The following is a 21,365-nucleotide window of genomic DNA, read 5'->3' as shown; positions in this document are numbered from 1 at the left end:
AAAGTGTTGAAAATATCTTCTCCCACTTAAAGGTTTTCACCCTCTTAATTATGTTTTTGATACAGCTGTCATCTTTTATACTTTTTATTTTGAAATAATTTTAGACATAGTAAAATTGCACAAATAGTACAGACAGTAGTATTGCAAAAATAATACAGAGAATGTATCCTTCACTCAACAGCCCCTAATGTTAACAACTTACCTAACAATAATAAAATTATCAAAATCAGAAAATTCACATTGACTAATTAGCTAAACCATAGGTTTCATTTAAATTTCACAAATTTTTCTTAATTTCCTTTTTTATGTTCCACCATCCAATCCAGGGTCCCACATTGCATTTAGTAGTCATGTCTCCTCAGGCTCTCTAATCTGGGACAGTTCTTCAGGCTTTCCTTGTCTTTCATGACCTTGACACTTTTGGTGAGAACTGATCAGTTATTGGGTCATCTGTCTCTCAGTTTAGGTTCAGAATAGACTGAGGTTACACATTTTTTGGCAAGAATACCACAAAAGTAATGTCTTGTCCTTCTTCATGCATCATATCATGAGTGATGATGTTGACAGTTTTTTATTTTGATGTAGTCATACATAGCTTTCTCTTCATTAAAGTTAGTGCTTTTTATGTCCTATTTAAAGTCTTTTCCAACCTCACAGTCTTAAAGATACTCTCCTATATATTATCTTTCAAAAGCTTTATTGTTTTGCTTTTACATTTAGATCTATAATCAATTTTGTTGATTCTTTGTGGGTATGGCATAAGTTAAAAGGTCATTTTTAAAAAATCTCATTGTGAGTATCTCATTGTCCTAGAACATGTATCTACTGAAAATACTAGCCTTTCCCTCAAGGTTTTGCAATACCACCCTTATCATAAATCAGGTTTCCACATGGGGATGGGTCTAGTTTTAGATGCTTTACAGTTAATACCACACTGTCACAAGTACTATAACTTTATAAGTCTTGAGATCCAGGAAGCAATAGATTAAGGCCTCCCACCTTAATCTTTTACAGAAGGTTTGGGCAATTTTTAGAATTTTGCATTTTTAAAAATTAGCTTGGCAATTTCAACGAAGAAAAATGATGTTGAGATTTCTGTTGTGATTGTACTGAATCTATAACCCAAGTTAGTGAGAGCTGACATCTTAAAATGATGACTCGTTTAATCCATGAACATCAAATATCTCTCCATTCTTGAATTTCTTCTAATTCCCCCTCAACACTTAGTAGTATTACTATTTTTATTTATTTGTTTGTTTAGCCCTTCTAGTTGGCTACATTGGCAATTCTCTGATTACTAATGGGCATCATTTTCAGGGATTTACTGGGCATTTGGAAAGTAAAGAGCATCTATGTTATCTGACAGCTAACATCATACTTAAGAGTGAAATATTAAACTTGTTCTAAGATTAGGAATAAACAAAAATATGTGCTTTCATCATTTCCACTTAACATTTTTCTTGAAGTGTAATCCAGTGCAATAAAGCAAGAAAAAAAAGTGTAAGGAAATCACAAGGAAGAAGTAAAACTGTCTTTCTGAATATAGCATGATTGTTTACTTCAACTCAAATATTGGTAGCCCCTATATCTATTTCTATTTTCTACTGCTCTCATTCATGTTGTCTTGTTTCCTTGTGTGCCTAGTTATTTTTATTGTGCGCTAGATATTGTATTTAAAGAATGTTTTAAGAGTAGTTTGATGCCTAAGATGGTTTTATTTTCCTCCAAAGAAAATATACATTATATATTTACATTTGGAAAGCTTCTAGGATCACCTCTAATGATCCAGGATTATTTTAATCTAAACTGGGCTTCAGTCTTTGCCAGGGCTATCCTACTTCCAGTTCCCTCTTATTTCTAAGGTTGTAGTCCTTTGGGTCCCAAATCAAAGCACAGCTTGTTTACCTTGTTCTGCCTGAATTCCAATCTTTTCTCCCAGCCCAGTAAAGTGTTGCTCTACCTCCTAGCCTCTCAGCTGCCTCTTCCTGAGTTAGGAAATGTGTCAAATAAGCTGGTGGCCCTAAAATATTGGTTTCTAGATTTCTACCTCCTCACAGATTTTAGTCCAGTAATTCTTTATTACCTTATCAGTTCTCCAGGGCCTTCCAGCAGTTTTTTTAATTTGGGGTTTATTTTGTTCAACTTGCCTCATTGTCCTCAGAGAAACTTCCCTGATTCCATTGTAGCACCTATGTATCTTACTCTAGGAATTTGAGTGTACAAGATAAATTATTAAATAGTTTACTTCATTTTCTTAAGTCTAATTAATTGTACCTTGAAATCCTATCCCTCCATGCTGCTGGAAAATCCATCTCTCATTCATTTGTTGGATGGGGTTCAGGGAAGTCCTTCCCTGTTACCTAAATTAGTATAAGAATCCTGATACTTCCGTCCAGTAAATGGGGATATGGTATGTAAGTTTTAGTTTATTGTGGTCACCTTGATAACCTCATTGTTCAGGCACCATGTTCACTCAAAGTCAAGTGGTTTCAAGCCCTTCATGCGAGGCTTGTGCGTGGAAATCACTGACAAGCCTGGTTCCCTGGTCTTTCATATGTAAGTTCCTTGGGGCACTCCACAGATCTTGCTACCTCCCAAAATAGCTGCTGAAGATCTAGCTATGGTTTCCTGCTATTTGAAGTATATAATTACTTCTAACCTGTTTCTGGAGGAATCTGCAGTCTTAGTGACATTCTTCCTCCACTCCTTCCCTCTGCAAAAATTTCTCAATGAGTTCAGGCTTTTAGAGAAAAAAAAAAGCCAAGAAAAAACTTGCCTTCAGAGGCATTCTGGACGTGGCCTTGCAGACAAACCTCCTGTTAAGCAAGAGATTGCAAGCATCTGGCTACCTTCTGGAAGAGGGGGAGAGGGAAGAAGGCAGTAAAAATAATTCACAAAATAATATGTCAATATATTATCTGGCCAAAAGTTTAAATTCCTCCATTTTTCATTTTCAAAGTATAGGTAAATACCTGTCCTTTGTAACACCCATCACAGTTTCCATTTTAAATAAATCTGTATGATTTTGTTAATATCAATCATTAATATTATTTTATTAGTTATGACCTCCATAATGTGGCCTCCCTGATAGCAGATAGCATGACTAGTTTTAATCACCAGAATAGTCTTTAAAGCCAACATCACATCTGGCAATATAAGCATTCCATAAGCTTTTGTTGAATTAATAAATCAACCAGGGTGGGTATAATGGCTCACACCTGTACTCCTAGCACTCTGGGAGGCCAAGGAGGGAGTATTATTTGAGCTCAGGAATTTGAGATCAGCCTGAATAAGAGCAAGGCCCCCATATCTACTAAAAATAGAAAAATTAGCTGGGCTTCATAGCATGTGCCCGTAGTCCCAGCTACTCGGGACGCTAAGGGAAGAGGATGGCTTGATCCCAGGAGTTTGAGGTTACAGTGAGCTATGATGACGCCACTGTACTCTATCTGACCAGGGCAAGAGAGTAAGTCTCTGTCTCAAATAAATTAACAAATAAATAAACCCATAAATAATCGAGTAAAGAGTATTCAATAAGCTCTATCAGTAGAGAAAGATGCTTTGCTTTCTTGTTTTGCTAAAATTATTATTATTATTATTATTATTTTTGAGAAAGAGTCTCGCTTTGTTGCTTGGGCTAGAGTGAGTGCTGTGGCATCAGCCTAGCTCACAGCAATTTCAAACTCCTGGGCTCAAGTAAGTGATCCTCCTGCCTCAGCCTTCCAAGTAGCTGGGACAACAGGTGCCAGCCACCACAACTGGCTAATTTTTTGTTTCTATTTTTAGTTGACTGGCTAATTTTTTTTCTATTTTTAGTAGAGACGGAGTCTCGCTCTTGCTCAGGCTGGTGTTGAACTCCTGACCTCAAGCAATCCTCCTGCCTCGGCCTTCCAGAGTGCTAGGATTACAGGCCTGAGCCACCACGCCAGGCCTTTGCTAAAATTAGATGTTTTTTGCTTTTTTGCAGCTGTCTCCTATATATAATCTGGTTCCAGTGAAAATAAAAGATGCACACCTAAAGAAACAAAATTTGGAAAGAGCCATTGGAGATTATATCGATGAATTTAGCCCGAGAAAAATGCCACCCATGCCAAAATGGAGGCACTGTGGTTCTGCTGGATGGACAATGTCTGTGTTCCTGCCCACTCACATTTGAGGGAATTGCCTGTGAAATTAGAAAACAAAAGCTTTCTTAAGGTAGGAACCATTTATTTAATGTTATTAAGGACAAAAATATGCACTTTGGGGTTACTTACTTTGAAAACTACCTCTTGAATTAATTTGTACTGAACTTCTAGATTATTCATGTAAACAGAGGATGGAAATTGATTGAATAGTGAAAAGGGACAAATCAGCCTTTATGTGTCATTTTAACATCTTCTACATATTTAAATAGAACTATAAGTTAATAAATTATAATTATTATATTACTTTTTGATTATAAAAATATTTATATAAAGTTTTACCAGAAATATAACATCGAGGTACTATCTAGAATGAAACAAATGTTAAATACATAAATGTCATATATACTTTATATATGTTTATATTATATACTATAAATAGATGTATATGTTTGTATATATGTAGACATAGACATATCTACTCCAAAACCCATTTTTTTTTTTTTTGAGACAGAGTCTCACTCTGTTGTCTGGGCTAGAATGAGTGCCGTGGTGTCAGCCTAGCTCACAGCAACTTCAAACTCCTGGGCTCAAGCGATCCTACTGCCTCAGCCTCCCAAGTAGCTGGGACTACAGGCATGTGCCACCATGCCCAACTAATTTTTTCTATATATATTTTTAGCTGTCCATATAATTTTTCTACTTTTAGTAGAGACGGGGTCTCGCTCTTGCTCAGGCTGGTCTCGAACTCCTGAGCTCAAGCAATCCGCTCACCTCGGCCTCCCAGAGTGCTGGGATTACAGGCGTGAGCCACCGCGCCGGGCCCAAAACCCATTTTTAAGAAAAACAATAATAGATCCTATAGAATACTTTGTACCACATCCCCTCTCCCCAAAAAAGCCATGTTGCCATTCCTCTCATACTGAGCTATAACCACTTTCATTAAATTGCTGTATATCTTTCCAGTACATATTTTTGTATTTGTACTAAATATGTATGTACAAATAAAAAACTTTGATTTTTTTATAAATTTTAAAATTTATATAAATGGTATTTACTAGATTTTTATTTTGCATTTTTAACTTTTTAGTGTTGAAGAAAACTGAGATTCTGCCTTGTATTATAAATTTAATCAACTAGAATATTATTTTTACTTTTTATAAGGGGAAATTACTTTAGCTGTATTTCTAATACTAAGAGTATCTGCTTAGTCTTTCATTCTGCTGGAATTAATTAGAATCCTAATAGATAAGTGCGATCTTAATCCAAGTATTAATCATCACAAGATTAGCTAGTAAGATTACCTTTCTATGGCAATCATAAGTCACATTGTTTGATTGAATAAATATAGTTTCCTACAACAAAATTTCTAAAACAATTACATAGTTTCCTAAAACAAAAATATGCATCTTCAAGTTTGTCATTCAACCATACTTTCATCTCCCATAATAAAGTTTTTAATATTACAAGAATTTTTTCATGCTTCATAGCAAATGCACTTAAAAACTCAATGATATGGTGACAAAATACATGTTAGGATTCAATTTAAATTTTAGGCTAATTGATTTATAAATATATGCTAACTCTGTCTCTCATCTATCTACAGTGTCAATCTAGTGCTTTGCATTTCAAAAAACATTTGTACTCTCCAAAAATCCATGCTATTTGGTACTTATGACTTCTATTTTCTACCTATTTCTCTCTATGTGGAATATTCTCCTGCTTTCCTCTGTGATTTCTTCAGTTCTATCTTCTAATGTTCCAATTCTTTTATTCAACTACGTGTGGTCTATCCCTGCAGTCCCCAACCATGGCCTGTTAGGAACCGGGCCACACAGAGGAGGTGAGCAGTGGGCAAGCAAGGGAAGTTTCATCTGTATTTACAGCCGCTCCCCATCACTGACATTACTGCCTGAGCTCCACCTCCTGTCAGATCAGTGGCAGCATTAGATTCTTACAGGAGCGAGAATCCTACTATAAACTGCATATGTGAAGGATTTAGCACACTCCTTATGAGCATCTAATGCCTGATGATCTAAGGTTGAGCTGAGGCAACGATGCTAGCACTGGGGAGCAGCTGCAAATACAGATTACCATTAGCAGAGAGGTTTGACTGCACAATAAATTTAATGTACTTGAATCATCCTGAAACCATCCCCAGCCTCCCGGTCTGTGGAAGAAATGTCTTCCATGAAACTGGTCCCTGGTGCAAAAATGGTTGGGGACCACTGGTCTATCCTGTAACCGACCTATTGAGAAATTATTTTTCCAAAATTTCTATTTGGTTCTTTTTTAAGTCTGACTGTTCTTTTTCTTTCCTAGCCTACTGGATTATTATCTTACTTTTATCTCTTTGAGCATATTAACCATATTTGTAAGGAAGTCTCTTTCAGAGACACAAGGTTCCACGTTGTGTATTTCATGAATAATGAAAATAAAATTCCCTCCCCAAATATATAACATTTTCCTAGGTCACTAGGTATCTTTTAGTTGACTTTTCACACCTGACCAAGGATGGTCCACCAGTTCCTTACTGAGACATTAAACCATGCTGAAATCTTTCTTGCTAAATCTTTCCATCAAAGTAGCCCTTCCAGGCATCCATATTTCTGTGGAATGTTCAGTTCCAGCTTCCCACTTACACTGAGACCACCTCCATGATGAGACTGAAAACCCTAACACATCCTCTTTCTTTTTCCATGCCACTTACTTAGCCTGGAATGCTTCCAACTTTCTCTTTCCTTGACTTACCCAACTTCTCTCACCTTCATTCACTTTCTGTGTTTCTACTGCTTCTAGACCAATGGTTCTCAACCTGGCTAATCATTGGATTTACCTGGTTAACTTCTGGTATTTTTTTTGAAAAGAAAGAAAAAGAAAGAAAGAAAGAAAGAAAGAAAGGAAGGAAGGAAGGAAGGAAGGAAGGAAGGAAGGAAGGAAGGAAGGAAGGAAGGAAGGAAGGAAGGAAGGAAGGAAGGAAGGAAAGGAGGAGGGAGGGAGGGAGGAAGGAAGGAAGGAAGGAAGGAAGGAAGGAAGGAAGGAAAGAAGGAAGGAAGGAAGGAAGGAAGGAAGGAAGGAAGGAAGGAAGGAAGGAAGGAAGGAGGAAAGAAAGGAGGGAGGGAGGGAGGGAGGGAGGAAGGAAGGAAGGGAGGAAGGAAGGAAGGAAGGAAGGAAGGAAGGAAGGAAGAGGAAAGAAAGAAAGAAAGAAAGAAGAAGAGAAAGAAAGAAAGAAAGAAAGAAAGAAGGAAAGAAGGAAAGAAAGAAAGAAAGAAAGAAGGAAAGAAAGAAAGAAAGAAAGAAGGAAAGAAGGAAAGAAGAAAGAAAGAAAGAAAGAAAGAAAGAAAGAAGGAAAGAAGGAAAGAAGAAGAAGAAGAAAGAAAGGAAGAAAGAAAGAAAGAAAGAAGGAAAGAAAGAAGGAAAGAAAGAAAGAAAGAAGAAAGAAAGAAAGAAAGAAAGAAAGAAAGAAAGAAAAAGAAAGAAGGAAAGAAAGAAAGAAAGAAAGAAAGAAAGAAGAAGAAGGAAGGAAGGAAGAAGGAAGGAAGGAAGGAAGGAAGGAAGGAAGGAAGGAAGAGGAAGGAAGGAAGGAAAGAAGAAAGAAAGAAAGAAAGAAAGAAAGAAAGAAAGAAAGAAAGAAAGAAAGGGAAAGAAAAGAAAAGAAAAGAAAGAAAGAAAGAAAGAAAGAAAGAAAGAAAGAAAGAAAGAAAGAAAGAAAGAAAGAAAGAAAGAAAGAAAGAAAGAAAAGAAAAAGATAAAAACAACAACAAAATAAAACAGATGTCCATTCCAAGCCAATTAAACTTCTATGGTAGAGCCTGCCTAGGCATAGTTCATTTTTTAATTTTCTGGTTCTTCTAATCTACAGCCAGGGTTAAAAACCTCTATAGGTTGATCGAACCCAAGCCAATTAGCCTCTCTTTGATGAGAACTTTTCCAGTTTCTCCAGGACTCCTTTCTCTGTCAACACTCCCTGAGCACTTCACTCTGTTTTTCCAGCCCTAATCACATAGACTCTCCCTACACAAGATGAATAGCCCCTCTAGTATGAAAAAGTGCCTTATATCTTAAACCTCATTCTATTTCCAGCACCCACACAGTACGGCCCATCATGGTGCAACAGGATAAGGAGATGAGTATATGGATGGGTAGATGGACCCAAAGTGAAGTCCTATTAATAATTAAGATTTGATGCTCTTTTGTTTTCTCTAGGATTGCTATCCCCCACCCCCTATCAAAACAAACAAAAAATAGAGCTCTTGGCTTCCCTGAGCTTCTATGGAAGAAAAAAACACCAGGACCTTCCAATGTAAGATCCTGCTCCTGGAGATGGTCTTCTCTGCCAAGTAAAAAGCAACATACTTCATGAAAATCCTACCAACCTCTGAAGTCTCCTCTGTCTTAGTTCTACAATGCTTTTCTTTCTTCCTTAAAAATCTATAATGTTTCAATTTTTTATTCCCTAATGAGGAGTCAACGGTGAAATACGCTAGGACTGCTTTCTCCCACAGGCAATGCCAATCTCTTGCTAATAAAACAAAAGTAAATTGAAAACAGAATTGGTTTAAAAGACTTTAGAGTAATTGCCAAACTACTTTGTATCATTAATATATTCTGCCAGTTCCAATATACGTCTGTACTGTGCAATGTGGCTCTTATTTACATAGTTGTGTTTTGTTTGGTTATTTGTTTATCCATGCATACATTCATTCACGAATACTTACTGAGCACCTACCATATGCACAGCACTCTGCTTTACTAGTCTTAGCTCTCCAATTTAACTCTACACGTCCAAGGGAAAAAGTGTGTCATATTTGAAACCAAAACATTTTAGTTTACTTTAAAAAAAAAATTGAACCCATGGAGATGGAGAGTAGAATGATGGTTACCAGAGTCTGAGAAGGATACAGGGGGAGGGGATAAAGAGGGGATGATTAATGGGTACAAAAGTACATTTAGGCAGAAGGAATAAGATATAGTGTTCAGTAACACAACAGTACAACTATGAACCATTAGTTTAAATCATGTGAAATTGCCTCTCTTCGATCATATATTACCCCCCCCCAAAAAACCCCCCAGAAATTTCATATGGTCCAACTTAAACCTAGACTTATGAGTTCTATAAGGTAAGGCTACCAACCTAAGAAGCTGATTAACATAAGCTGCACAATTTTATCCATTAGATGACATGGTACTTAGGACCTTAGATCTTCTGAATAGGTCTGAGAACAAGAAGGGAAGGGAAAGGGAGGGCAGGGGAGGAGAGGGGAGGGGAGGGGAGAGGAGGGAAGGGAAGGCAAGGCAAGGCAAGGAGAAGAAAGAAAGAAAAGAAAGAAAGAAAAGAAAAGAAAAGAAAAGAAAAGAAAAGAAAAGAAAAGAAAAGAAAAGAAAAGAAAAGAAAAGAAAAGAAAAGAAAAGAAAAGAAAAGAAAAGAAAGAAAAGGAAAGAAAAAAGAAAGAAAGAAAGAAAGAGAAGAGAGAGAAAGAAAAGAAAGATTTCAAAAGATAAAAAGAAAAATGCAAAAACAAAATTAATTTTTAATGAAACATCAACAATATATATCATGTCAACTTCATTAATTGTTATTGTTAATAGACATTTCACATATTTACAAATAAATTTTATTAGTTTTTCCTACTTGGCAGAAATTCTCAAAAATGCATATGATTACTGAGAGATAACAGTAAATAAATTACTTATAGGCAAATAATTTCAAAAGCCAAATTTTAAAAATAATTTTCAAGTTTTTTTTAACAGCAAAGAAAAAGTTTACCGAATATGGGATGCATTTTAATATGTTGGGTATGATAAAGAAATGGTGCTTTAAAAATAAAAGTTTTCAGGACATTCAGGGTCTTAAATGTGTTCTTGGAGCTCAAGAGAAGTCCTGTCCCCTGTCTTCCAAACCACTGGGTGAATAAGAAAGAAGTAGGATTTGTTAAACACATGTAAATGCTGAACTCTGCTTGAACAATCCACTATTGAGAGAGTTTTTAATGGAGAGCATCTGGCTCAAAGAAGGAGTTATTAGAATAACTCCTGAGAATTCCTTCCACCCTTAGGAATTACAAATGTCAAATAATAAAAGAGCTAAGCCTTGACCTGACCCCCTCACAGTGTAATGATTTGTCAGAGTGCTTTCTATGGTAATAAAGGGCTGGGACTCTCCAGGTCCACTGTTGATGGCAGGATCCTCCGACTTCTTACCAAAGGTGGCATATCTGATAGAGCATTTCCAGCAGGGAGCACCACTGAGACACCAGAAACTGCCCAACAGTAATCAGCACAGATTAGCAGAAAGTCTCAAGGCCTAAACTGAGGGACAATCACTAGAAACTGGGAAAGATGAAGACTTCCTGGTTACTAGGCATCACATGGCTCATCCTGGATTGTTGTTTGGAGACAATAGATGTAGTTTAGTCTGGCTAGATGGAGTGCATTATAACTGACCCCCACCCATGCTCTGTAAGAGGGCCACCATCAATGCAGAGAAAGGGGCAGGTGGGGACAACGGTCTTCTGAAGCCCAGGCCATACATTCAAAGCATTACACTGAACCACTATCCAAAGGAGCCATTATCAACAGGACCTAGAGAAGCTGGATGGGTCTTCATGTTCACGAGGGCCTGATGGACAAAGGAAGCTTCAGTGCCTTGCTACATTTTTACCCATCTCCGTTTTTAGACTCAAAACTCAGGCTGCTTATTCATGCTACTCATCAGAGTAGACATTCAACATATACCTGTTGACTAATATGTGTTCCAGGTGTGGGTCAGGATTCTCATCCTGGCTTTATACCACTGTCTCACCCCAAAGCCCTTTGACTGTGTTGTGGGATGCAACAACAGTTAGTCTTCCAACAGTTATCTGAAAAACAACCCAAAATGGTGTATCAAAGACTAGGCTCAGTTAAGTTTGTTGTTTTTTTTTAAAAAAGGAATTATTTTCACACATGTAATTCATAGGACAGTCAAACACCTATTTATCTCTATCTCTCCTGGCCCCCACTTCCTGACCCTCCACCCCTACTTCATGCCCATTACCTACTACCATACTAAGAGCAGTGAAATGACTCAAGAAAAGGGATTGGTGTGGCCACTTTGCAATGCAGAAGCTACTAACCCACAAGCCCTAAAATATGCTTAGGGATAAGTTGATTCATTGACATTATTCATATAAAATCTTATACCTAATAGGAGAGCAATAAATAATAATAGCTATTACTACTGTTGTTATACAAGGCTATTAATCCTTCCAAATGTAACTCTTAACACATTTGTGACATTAGACAGCCAAGAAGATATTAATAGCAGGGTAGCTTAGTAGACTTCTCTAAATAATTGATGGGATTAGTGAACAGTCTTAGTCTGTTCAAGCTTCTGTAACAAAATACACTAAACTGGGTGGTTAATAAACAACAGAAATTTATTTCTTATAGTTCTAGAGTCTGAGAAGTTCAAGCTCAAGATGCCAGCAGATTCCATGCCTGGTGAGGGCTCACTTTTTGGTGCACTTTCTTGCTGCATCCTCACACAGTAGAAGGGGCAAACGAATTCCCTCAGGGCTCTTTTATAAGAACACTAAGCCCATTCATGGAGATGAAGCCTCCCAAAGGGGCCTAATCCCCATCCCAGGGTCCCACCTCTTGATACCATCACACTGGGGATTAGGTCTCAACACATGAATTTGGGAGGGGACACAAACATTCAGAAAATAGCAAAGTTATTTTTTTTTTGTGGCGAAATATACATAAAATAAAATTTACCAATTTAACCATTTTAAGTATACATTTCTGTGGCATTAAATATATTCACATTGTTGTACAACCATCTCCAGGAATTTTTCATCATCCGAAACTGAAACTGTACCTATCAAACATAACTCCCCAATCTCCACTCCACCAGGCCTGGTAACCACTATTCTACTTTCTGTCTCTATGAATTTGACTATTTTAGGTACTTCTTGTAAGTGGAATCATAGAACATTTGTCCTGTTGTACCTGACTTATTGTACTTAGCATAATGTCATCAAGTTTTATCTATGTTGTAGCATGTATCAGAATTTAATTGTTTTTAAGGCAGGATAATATTCCATCATATATAAATACCACACCAACTTCTTCATCATCTTGAGTTCCCTGGCAGGAGACCCATTCCTGCCTGAACTCACGAGAAGGATAGTGAGTGCCTGAAGGGAGAAATATCTCTGAGGACAGCCAGAGACAAATGAGGGAGGTAGGATTTCCATCTTTGGCCAAGGAAACTCTGCTCTGTAACTCTGCCAAAGGAGATGCCAAATCATCATGGCTGTTCAGAAGCACTATGCTGTAGGAGGTATATTTCACAGATCCCCTGGGCACAAACACCTAGGCAGCCTTTCTACACTGCTGGGATATCCTTTTTGAGACCTCCTCCATTCAGGACAGGCAGAACTAGTTAGAGCCTAGGTGAACCTGGACTTAAAGTGCCATCTAGTGCTGAAAAGAAGGCAATGGCATAGCAGGAAAAACAATTAAAAATTCAACTGGTAAATTATTAAAAAATCTCTAAGCAAACATATCTAATAAAAACCAAAACAATCTTGCTAGACTTGTGAAATTGGAAAAGAAAAACAAGTCCTTTTTAGATGCTAGTGTTGCAGCTAAAGAAATGATAAAGGGAATTCTTCAGCCAGAAAGGAAAAAAAACACGAACATACAAAAAGAAAACATTTGAAAGTATAAAACACACTGATAAAATTAAGTACAAATAAAACCCCAGAATACTCTAATACTGTCATTGTGGTGCTCAGTTCACTCATAACTCTAGTACAAAGCTTAAAAGGCAAATCTACAAAAGCAATAATAACTGCCAAAACCTCTTAAGAGATAACCAATATAAAAATATGTAAACTGAGGTAACCATAAGTCAAAATGTGGAGGTGATGGAGTTAAAGCATAGAGACTTTTTTTTAGTTCCTTCTTTCTTTGTTTCTGCTTCTTTTTTGTGATGTAAAATAAGTTCTCCTCTCTTTAAAATACCTTTTTAAATCTATAAGATGCTTTTTGTAAGCCTTTTGATAACCACAATGCAAAAACGTATAACAGATACACTAATAAAAAGCAATCAATTAAAACATACTACCAGAGAAAATTACTTAATCACAAAGGAAGACAGAGAGAAAAAAAAGAAAGGAAGACAGGAGTTACAAAACAACCAGAAAACAAGTAACAAAATGGCAGTAGTAAGTCCTTACTTATCAATTATCACACCAGATGCACATTGACTCAATTATCCAATTAAAAGACCTTTTAATTATCCAATTAAAAGTGGCTGAATGGATAAGAAACAAGACCCAACTACATGCTCTCTACAAGAAACTCATCCCTATATAAAGACACATAGAGGCTGAAAGTGAAGGAATGGAAAAAATATTCCATTAGTAAAAACCAGAAAAAGAGGAGTAGCTATATTTATACCAGATAAAATAGACTATAAATCAAAGGCTGTAAAAAGAGACAAAGGAAGCCACTATATAATAATAAAATGATTGATTAAGCAAGAGAGTATAACAGTTATAAATATCTATGCATGCAACACCAGAGCATCCAATTATATAAAGCAAATATTAATAGATCTAAAGGGAGAGGTAGATTGCAATACAATAACAGTAAGGAACTTCAAAACCCCACTCTTAGTAATAGATCAACCAGATAGAAAGTCAACAAAGAAACATCTGAGTGAAAATATACACCTGACCAAATAGGCCAAACTGACATTTACAAAATGTTTCACTCAACTGCTACAGAATACACATTCTTTACATCAGCATATGGAACATTCTCCAAAATTGACCATATTTTAGGCTACAAAACAAATCTCAATGATCATTTCAATAGATGCTGAAAAAGCATTTGATAACAGTCAATGTGACTATGATAAAAATCCTCAACACACTGGGTAAAGAAGAAACATACCTCAAAATAATAAAGGACATATATGACAAACCCACAGCTAACACCATACTGAACAGGTAAAAATTGAAAGCCTTTTCTCTAAGATCTGGCACAATACCAGGATGCCCACTTTTACCACTTTTATCAACATAATACTGAAAGTCCTAGCTAGAGCAATTAGGCAAGAAAAAGAAATAAAGGGTAACTAAATTGGGAAGGAAGAAATCAAAGGAACCTTGTACCCAGATGATGTGATCTTATATTTAGAAAACCTAAAAGACTCCATGAAGAAAACTGTTAGAACTGATAAACAAATTCAGTGAAGTTGCAAGATACAAAATCAACATACAAAATCAGTAACATTTATATATGCCAACAGCAAACTATCTGAAAAAGAAATCGAGAAAGCTATCCCACTTACAATAGCTGCAAATATCAATTTAACCAAAGATGTGAAATACATACAGAAGGAAAACTATATAACACTAATGAAAGAAATTGAAGAGGATGCCAAAAAATGGAAAGATATTTCATGCTCATGGATTGGAATTAATATTAAGATGACAATACTACCGAAAGCAATTTACAGGTTCAATGTAATCCCTATCAAAATACTAATGGCATACTTCACAGAAGTAGAAAAAAAAATCTTAAAGTTTGTATGGAACCCCAAATGACCCCAAATAGTCAAAGTGATTCTGAGCAAATAGAACAAAGCTGGAGGTATCACCCTACCTGACTTCAAACTGTACTATAAAACTACAGTAAACAAATCAGCATGGTATTGGCATAAAAATAGACACATAGACAAATGGAACAGAGTAGAGCACCCAGATATAAATCCCACCATTTACAGCTAACTCATTTTTGACACAGACACTAAGAACATAATGATGGGGAAAAGAAAGTCTCTTTAATAAATAAATAACAATATGCAGAACAGTAAAACTAGATCCCTATCGCTCCATATACAAAAGTCAAATCAAGACCGATTAAAGATTTAAATTGAAGACTTGAATCTACGAAACTACTAGAACAAAATGGGAAAATACTCCAGGACATTGGTCTGGGCAAAGTTTTTTGTGTAAAACAACACAAGCACAGGCAACAAAAGCAAAATAGACAAATGGGATTACATCAAGCTAAAGAGCTTCTGCACAGCAAAGGAAACAATCAACAAAGTGAAGAGACAACCTACAAGATGGGAGAAAATATTTGTGAAATGTCCATCTGATAAGGGATTAATAACCAGAATTTATAAGGAGCTCTAACAACTCAATACCAAAAAATCAAATAACTGAAAAAAGTGGGCAGAGAATCTGAATAGACATATCTCAAATGGCCAACATACAAATGGCCAACAAGTATATGAAAAAATGATCAACATAACTAATTATCAGAGAAATGCAAATCAAAACCACAATAAGATATCATCTCACCCCAGTTAGAATGGCTTTTATCAAAAACATAGAAAATAATAGATGCTGGTGAGAATATGGAGAAAGAGGAACCCTCACACACTGATGGTAGGAATGTAACTTAGTACAGCCACTATGAAAAATGTATGGAGTTTCCTCAAAAAAACTAAAAATAGAATTACCACACTATCCAGAAATTCTACTATGTGGTATTTATCTAAAGGAAAGGAAATCAGTATAACAAAAAGAGATCTGCACCCCCATGTTTATTACAGCACAATTCACAATAGCCAAAATTTGGAATCAACCTAAATATCCATCAGTGGATGAGTAGATAAAGAAAACATGGTGTGTGTGTGTGTGTGTGTGTGTGTGTATAAAATGGAATATTATTCATCCATAAAAATAATGAAATCATGTCATTTGCAGCAACATGGATGGAACTGGAGGTCATTATGTTCAGTGCAATAAATCAGGCACAGAAAGACAAATACTGCATATTATCACTCATGTGTGGGAGCAAAAAAATTGTATCTCATAAAGATAGAGAGTAGACTGGTGTAGGTTAGTAGGCTGGGAAAGGTAGGGGAGAGAGGAGGATGAAGAGGTTTGTTAGTGGGTAGAAATATATACTTAGATGGAAGAAATAAGACCTGGTGTTCAACAGATTAGTAGGGTGACTGAAATTAACATTAATCAATTGTACATTTCAAAATAGCTAGAAGAAAATAATTAAAATGTTCCTAGCATAAAGAAAAGATAAATATTTAAGGTAATGGATATCTCAACTACCCTGGTTTGATTATATGAATGTATCAAATGATCATATGTACTCCTAAAATATGTACATCTATTATATATCAACTTCTTTAAAATTTTTAATTAAAAAAATAAACTATGAATCCAACTTCATTCCTATGCTTCTAGATATCCAGTTTATTCAGCCTAATTTATTGATTGTGCTAGTTTCAAGTCAATCATCCTAGAGAAAAGGACAGAATAGCATTGAATCATTTGACAAATTATGTTTTAATAGATTTGTTTTCATAGCCAAATTACAGGTACTCCTAGTTCTCCTAGTACCATTATTAAATAGTAGCATTAAGCTCTAAAATGTAGTATAGAATTAAAAATAGAAACATTTCTGTTCTGACCACAAGGAAGATTGTCACTAAGTTACATCCAGGCATGAATAATTTTGTATTAGGTCAGATAATTTTGTATTTAAGTAGGCTTCCTGGGTAATGAATTCTAAATTGAGAAAATAGTGTAAAGAAAAAAAAGACTAAATTTGAGTAACTTTTCAAATGGAGAGAATAGTATGATTCTAAGATGCAACAAAGAAAGGGAGGAAGGGAGAGAGGAAGAGGGGAGAGAGATAGACACTTAAGGAAAAAGTAAAATCTAGAGATGTTTTTAAAATTGACTATTTTAAACATATTTGAAACTATATTCTAAAAGTACAAAAAGTATAAGACTTTATGAATATTTATCCTGTACTAAAATGGAAATATTCTATTTTAAAATTAAGCAGCCAACACACTAGGAAAAGGAGTACATTTACACCTACAATTAACTGACAGTGGGAAAGGGAAAAAAATGGTACAGTGATCATTTTCCCCTTTGTCGTCTTCTCTGGTTCTGTTAAATTCCAAGACACATCTGTTTATCTTCCAACTTTTCTTGCCTAAACTTCCTGTTGGGAAAGAAAATGGGAATGAAAAATGGAAGAAAGGAAGAGAAAGGACAGCAACCTCAAACTGCTGGGCTCAAGCAATCCTTCTGCCTCAGCCTCCCAAGTAGCTGGGACTACAGGCATGCGCCACCATGCCCGGCTAATTTTTTCTATATATATTTTTAGTTGTTCAGATAATTTTTTCTATTTTTCAGTAGAGATGGGGTCTCCCTCTTGCTCAGGCTGGTCTCGAACTCCTGACCTTGAGCGATCCTCCCACCTCGGCCTCCCAGAATGCTAGGATTACAGGCGTGAGCCACCGCGCCTGGCCAAAGACTTCTTAAGCAAAGTCTAGATTATTTTTCCATTGTCCTCCCTCATCAGTTTTTTGGAGTGTAGTAAACATTTGCCTGGGATTGGGTTCAAACTGTAAAAGCAATTGTTCCCTGTCCTGCTTGAGTTTAGATACAATTTACTCATCTTACTGAAATGTAGTGCGAACTCTCCTTCTAACCAAAGGTGAATTAATTTTTCACTGAAGTCGATTAATAAGTTATTTCTTCCAGAGCACTGATGTTCTGAAAGAGTTAAGGCCTCCTTTCATCAAAAGTAGAAAGTACAGGAGTGAAAAAGTTCATTTTGTTTTTAAAACAAAAAGTGAAAGAGAAATAACCCAAATCAAGGAAGTGCCCATTTCCTCCTGCACAACCTTCTTAAGCAGGCCTGTTCTTATGCTGCTTTCTTCCTGCAACTTCCTATTTGGCAATTCCATATCTAGCCAAGCAGGAAGACCAGAATTTCCTTAAATTTCTATGACTATGCTTTGTGAGTTTGAGTTGTTCTTTGCCGCCACAGTTCAAATGCATGTTGATTAAAAGAGACAAGTTGCGGGGGGGGGGCAATGGTAACATACGTAACCTGAACTTTTGTACACCCATAATATGCTAAAATTAAAAAAAAGAAAAAAAGAGACAAGTTTACAAGATAACAAGGTTTTAACTGACCCGGTTTCTAGTCTGAAAACTTAAGGGGGTCACTTAACATTTCTGTGCTTTAATTTCACCAACAAATAGCAGCAGAGTAGTGGCCATATCCTAGTGTTTGGCAGTATTTTTGCCAAGGGTTCTCTCACAGCTTCCTACAGATGATGAGCTTTAAGGGAGGCTGTATACATGCAGAATTATTGCACAAACTGTACATTACTTTCTTCAGATTCTGAAAGGAACTCAAGACCAAAAGAAAAAGGGGGTTAAAAAAAATAAAAGCTGATCTCAGATCATAGGGTGAGAAAAGGAAGTATGAAAATTCTTACTGGAGGAGTTCCAAATCTAGTTGGGGAGCCAAACCTAATGCACCCAATACAATTGGAGAACCATAAAAGGCAAACATATTAAAAGAGCTTAATTTTTAAGTGTAGCCTGCAGGAGTCCAGAAAAAGGAGATCAGTGGCCTAGCAGCAGAGAAGGCTTCCTGTAGGAGGTGAGTCTCAACATTCCTCTGTTCTCCTATCTCAGGGGTCTTTTCCAGGCATGTTTGTGTTGGCCACGTAGATGACTATTTGTTTCTTCCTTAAATGGTTAGTTATTCGGGTTATAAAGATGAAATTGTGAAAGAGTTTGTACCTTCTATGCTAACAATTTTAACCACTCTCCTTTTAAAGCCTAATAGATAAAACACTGACAACGCTTTTAGGTAATGATCATTAGTGTTACTCAAACTTTATTAGTGCTCTCTCCTTTACATCCTTGCAAATTGACTTTAAAAAATGAAGTTGGTTTTCCCTAGCCACCCAGTGCCTCTAGACCTCACCGTCTCTACCTAGCCACCACCTTCAGTGAATATGGGAAGGGCAAACTTATTGCACCATTGCCTGAACAAAAACTATTTTCTAGAATCCAAATTTATGAAAAGAAAATGTATGCCAAAGTATTTAAGAGTTATAACCACTTTTGCATTTTCTGAACTCCTTCTCCCTTCCACTAGCAGGAATAAGTGCAGTACCCATACTGCAAAAACATAGCTTTATTTTTTTTAGACGGTATCACTATATTGTCTGTCATTTTTGTTGCATTTCCTGTTTCATCTTCCTGTTCAGGTACTTATGTACTAAGGATTGACTTCATGGGAAATATACTTAGATATTTGATATTTGAAATGTATACATTTTTAAGTGTTTATTTTTCAAAAGTTAAATATAAAAACATACTGGTGTTTTGTTAAAGTTGGGAGCTTCACTCTTCAACTTTTTCTTCTTAGCCAAAATACTTTTTGTAAATATATGTTTGAGGGACTACTGGATTTATTTCAATAACAACTAAAATTTACCTTAATATCCATTTAGAAATAAGCACAAATTGAAATGGAATATACATGAATGAAATGAAACTCAAAGTTCTCTTAACCAAAGAACTATGTTGTTAACCGAATAATTATTAGATTTATGTTTAATCATGTAATTTTTATCCAACTTACTGCCACAGAGAAAAATCATAGAACAACAAATAAGTAATTATTATGTAATACATGGTAAAAATATGTTGATAAACTTCGTAGTAAACAGTGTCAGAGTGTCAGGATTATTTCTGCCTACAAGACTGGCCTGATGATCTGTTCACTATCTTCCTGGTATGAGTCACCTGCTCCTCCTTTTAGGACAGGCTCTCAAATGTGCATGCACCTTAGAATCACCTGGGGAGCTTTAAAATATGCTGATGCCTGGTTTTCAACCCCAGAGATTTTGATATAATATTCTAGAATGAAGCTTGGGAACTGGGATTTGTAAAAGCTTCCCAGGTAATTTTAATGGCAGCCAGGTTGAGAACTACTGCTTTAGACCCTAAGCTGTATCTGCACTGTGACAATGTCTGTTCCAACAGAAAGTAGACAAGAGGCTTTCTAGTGAAGGTAAGAACATCTCCACTGCAAAGCCTGCTTCTGGCAAATGTGTAATATCTGAAAGTATGCCTGCTTTCCATACCTCTGTCTTACACTGATCTTCCTCCTCCATTTATTCATTACACATCTATTATGTGCCAAATGCTGTACAATTTCAGATTCCTGATGACCCACCTAGGTTCTGACTGTGCCTCAGACCCCTCTTTGATGATTGGGAAGTCTGACTTGGAATCTAACATCATCCCCTTAACCCAAGCATCTCTAGTTCACCAGTGTAAGAGATTGAGGCATCCAATGCTAGCAATTACCCACAGACTAACACATGAACCTAGATTTACCTGTATTTTATTTTTTTAGTGAAATGACTGACATTCTGTGTTGATTTTATGAATATTTTCTCCATTTAAATATTGGCAATATGTATTTAAATACATTTGGAGTTGTTGATTAAAACTATCATGATCCTTTTGTTCTTTTTAACATAATAGTAACGCTTTCACACAAGTGCTATATACTCGAGATAGAAAACTTTAAAAACTCAGAAAAGTACAAAAAAAGAATTATTTGTAATAATACCTCCACCTAAGTCAACCACTATTAACATTTTTGTGTGTCCTTTTATAGACAGATAGATGGTAGATATACACATACACATGTGTCCAAAAATACAGATTTTATATAAAACAAGTTAATAACGTATATAGAATTTAATATCCAAGCACATTTTAAAAACTTGTATGTCAATACTTCAAACCTCAAAGCTTCACCTATACCTGTTCTCATATTATTAAAATGTAATAGCAAGATAAACCTGGCCAGTTATACAAATGATCGGAGGGCTAAGATAACATGCAAATACAGCCTTATGCATATCAATGTGTGAAAGCCAGACAGACCACACAGTTCAGAAAAGGAAGTACACTCTGCAAAGCTAACTTGCACACTCACTGTCCGAGTCACAGCATCTTCGGGGTCACTGTGTGCCAGGCGCATCAACTCTTTTCAATAAAAATGGTAAGTAATAGATTTTATGACTTTTCTTGGTCTCCTGGCAAACACACTAATCTCTACATAGAGCAGAGAGGAGCTGGGGGTGCTTCACAGCCAGGTCCTCAAAGCCTTTGGAATTGTGCTTGTCCCATGGTGAACGTGAAGCTGCTGAGTCTTTATTCTGCCAGTTGAGAGACTGTAGCTTCAGGAGTTCCCTTTTCTGATTCTAGCCTTCAGAATAGAGGAAGAACTGTGTCTTACAGAAAAAAAAAAAAGTTGCACTCTTTGCCACTGTCTCTTAAGAAAGCTGGGTGCCAGAAACAGTAATACAGTCGA

The 21,365-nt window shown here is 36.2% G+C and overlaps 2 protein-coding genes across 3 annotated transcripts in view; both read left to right on the top strand.

The window, feature by feature from the left end:
- The window catches only part of C9 (complement C9), a 47,488-nt gene extending 38,708 nt beyond the window's left edge, over positions 1 to 8,780 (top strand). The window contains 3 exon segments of the mRNA XM_045566319.1: positions 3,968 to 4,075; positions 4,077 to 4,197; positions 8,331 to 8,780. Of these exon segments, the coding sequence (XP_045422275.1) occupies positions 3,968 to 4,075; positions 4,077 to 4,196 (228 nt within the window). The 3' untranslated portion in view covers position 4,197; positions 8,331 to 8,780.
- Positions 8,781 to 20,970: 12,190 nt separating this feature from the next.
- Positions 20,971 to 21,365, top strand: part of FYB1 (FYN binding protein 1) — a 144,110-nt gene continuing 143,715 nt past the window's right edge. For both annotated transcript variants that reach the window (XM_045566318.1, XM_045566317.1), the window contains exon 1: positions 20,971 to 21,053. In XM_045566318.1, the coding sequence (XP_045422274.1) occupies positions 21,051 to 21,053 (3 nt within the window). In that variant the 5' untranslated portion in view covers positions 20,971 to 21,050. The remainder of the gene's footprint in view (positions 21,054 to 21,365) is intronic.

The sequence above is a fragment of the Lemur catta genome, chromosome 12 (genome assembly GCF_020740605.2).
Source record: "Lemur catta isolate mLemCat1 chromosome 12, mLemCat1.pri, whole genome shotgun sequence".
In the NCBI taxonomy this organism is placed as follows: domain Eukaryota; kingdom Metazoa; phylum Chordata; class Mammalia; order Primates; family Lemuridae; genus Lemur; species Lemur catta.
This window is presented reverse-complemented; position numbering and strand designations above follow the sequence as displayed.